The sequence below is a fragment of the Microplitis mediator genome, chromosome 1 (assembly GCF_029852145.1).
Source record: "Microplitis mediator isolate UGA2020A chromosome 1, iyMicMedi2.1, whole genome shotgun sequence".
In the NCBI taxonomy this organism is placed as follows: Eukaryota; Metazoa; Arthropoda; class Insecta; order Hymenoptera; family Braconidae; genus Microplitis; species Microplitis mediator.
This window is the reverse complement of record NC_079969.1, coordinates 17,475,946-17,478,880: the sequence shown is the minus strand read 5'-3', so window position 1 is coordinate 17,478,880 and position 2,935 is coordinate 17,475,946. Positions and strand designations below refer to the sequence as shown.

Sequence of the window (2,935 nt, the reverse complement as noted above, 5' to 3'; positions counted from 1 at the left end):
AATTTTTTTTTCCTCTAATATTTGAAAAAAATTATTTTTAAAGTTTTAGTTGCCAAAGATTTTTTTTCTCTAGGTGGCAGCTACTACCACTTCCCTTCAACTGCCTTTTCCAATCAAAAAAATATTGAGTTTACTTTTTTTGTATCTATGTACAATTTTGTCACTACTATCGATTAATGAAATTATTCGTTAACAATTGTTTTCAAATGTTAGACGTTAGTTTAACTTGAGTTTTCGATGTTTCCGTTGGTTAAACTTTTTCAGTAACAATATGTTTGTTAATAATTAATTTAAAGTGGTATCATAGATAATATCAGCATAAATAATTTACTTATAAAAAGTGAAAAATTTACAAATCTAACAGGTATGTACCAATAATAATTATGTATTATTTACTTACTTCTGTTCTTAACCTCAAAATATTTTTGAATACTCATAAATATTTCAATACTATTAAATTATCACATGAAATTAATTATTTTATCATACTTATTCTAATCTCAATTTAAAAATATGAGCTTTTATTCAAGATTGTTAGTCTAATCATATATATATTTTTTTTATAGATTTAAAATGAGCACAAACCTGTCTTTAAGATCAAAAAAAATACAAAACCCTGGTGAATGGCTAATTGGAAAGTATCACGACAAACTAAGTGGTACTCAATTTCCATCCAATCTTCAAGTCTTAAGTTTTTTCTTATATCAGCATTATGAAAATAAATTGACAATTGCTGATAGTTTAAATTTAACTGTTCAGAGAATTATACAAATTTGGGAATCAAAAGTTATTATCAAGGATTATCACATCAAACAAAAAATAAAAAAACACTTTGATACGTGGCAAAAATTAAAAAAAAATCGTTTGAGGACTTCAAAAACTCAACGAGAAAATGAAAAATTGTTTTTAAATTCTTTACGCGACGTATTTAACTGTGAACTCCAAACAGCTCAAATGAATAGGCTCTTAAACTCTACTCCATATACTCAAGCAGAAGGAACTACATTGTCTGAGAATTTTGGTTCAACTTTAATACTATCTCAAGGAAGTAACGTATCACAATTGAGTGTATCGTCACATGAAATTTATCCATCCCCTCCACAAAAAAGAAAAAAATTAAATTCAGATAATAAAAAAATTAATCTCATAACTTCAGATTATCATCTATGTTAGACCGAACACAAACATCAAATCGTAAAGCAACACTTATTTTAGCTGCAACATCCGCATCTTTAAAACAAAATATATCAAAGATTAATCTAAGTAAAGATACAGTTCGTCGAACGCGCCAAAAACACCGAGAAGAACTAGCGAAATATATAAGAGAGTCTTTCAAACCCGATACAGCTCTCACAATACACTGGGACTCTAAATTGATGAAAAGTTCAAATTTCTCCGAATCTGAGGATAGATTGGCTATATTGGTTTCAGGGCAAGGAATAACTAAGCTTTTGGCTATTCCTAAAATTGATGGATCAACAGGAATTAATCAAGCTACGGCTGTTTTTGAAGTAATCTCTGACTGGAATTTAAGTAATCAAGTTCGATCATTGTGTTTCGATACGACTGCCAGTAATACAGGAAAAAATGAAGGAGCTTGTATTCATTTAGAAAAAAAATTGAATAAAAAAATGCTTCACTTTGCTTGCAGGCATCATATTCTAGAATTAATTTTAACTGCAATATTTTCGTCAGAGTTGGAACCAGCAGTTAGTGGTCCTCAAATAAAATTGTTTGAACGCTTTAAAAAGAAATGGCCGACAATAGATAAAACTGAATTTGAAGGTGGAAATATAGAAAACAGAACTAAAATTAGAGATTTTATTTATGACCAATTAAAAAATCAACAACCTAGAGACGACTACAGGGAATTTTTAATGTTATCGTTGATTTATCTTGGTGAAACTACAGGTTTTCTGATATATAAACCGGGTGCTTACCACAGAGCTAGATGGATGAGCAAAATAATATACTGTTTGAAAATATATATTTTTCGCGGACAATTTCGGTTATCTAAATCTGAGTTAAATAGGCTCAAAGCGTTCAATGACTTCATTATTGAAATATATTTGAAAGTTTGGTTCCTTTGTCAAAGTCCTACAACAGCACCAAGAACTGATTTACAGTTATTAAAAGACCTCGTGCAGTACAAAAAAAAAAAATAAAAAATTAGCTTCTGCGGCATTAACCAGTATTTCTCGACATTTATGGTACCTTAGTGATCATTTAATTGGACTAGCGTTCTTTGATCGTGATATTTCAGATGAAATAAAAATGAAAATGGTGTTAGCTTTGAAAAATCAATGTCAATCACCAGTAAATCGTATCACTATTGATGAGTCTAATATTGAAGCGAAAGAAATATATCATTTTGTAAATAAAAATACGAATTATTTTTTTGAAGCTTTGAATCTAGATAAACGCTTTTTAACAACCCATCCTAGTACTTGGAGTTCGAATGAGTCCTATTTAAAAAGTTTTAATATCGTTTGTGCGTTAAAAACAGTAAATGACACAGCTGAGCGCGGTGTCGCATTAATGCAATCATATATTCAATTTGTCAAGAACGAGGAAGAAATGCAAAGAGTATTACAGGTAGTGGAGGAGAATCGCAAAATATATCCTAGTGTAAATAAAGCAAATTTAATAAATAATTTAACAATAGTTGACGAAGAATAAATAAAATTAGCCAACAACAATGACTTTCTTTTATTTCTAACAGTATCTAAATCCTATGAAAATTTCAGTTTAAAATATAGATTAATTTCAAGATCAGAATTTTTACGCTCTTTTTAATTTTTTTATTGTCTCGTTAGAAATTTTTAATCATTATGAAATGGATAAAAAGTGATATCAAAATCAAGTCTTAATTTTAAAATTTAAAGGTCGCTCAGGAACATCAAAAATATTAAACTGAAAAATTTTCTAAATTCTT

General features: G+C 28.7%; 1 protein-coding gene across 1 annotated transcript; it reads left to right on the top strand.

The window, feature by feature from the left end:
- The first annotated feature begins 239 nt into the window (after nucleotides 1-239).
- LOC130670438 (uncharacterized) lies at nucleotides 240-2,662 on the top strand. Its single transcript, XM_057473846.1, has 2 exons — nucleotides 240-364; nucleotides 567-2,662. Exon 2 carries the CDS (start codon nucleotides 1,167-1,169, stop codon nucleotides 2,163-2,165), a length of 999 nt encoding a protein of 332 aa, XP_057329829.1. The 5' UTR covers nucleotides 240-364; nucleotides 567-1,166; the 3' UTR covers nucleotides 2,166-2,662.
- Nucleotides 2,663-2,935: the final 273 nt, after the last annotated feature.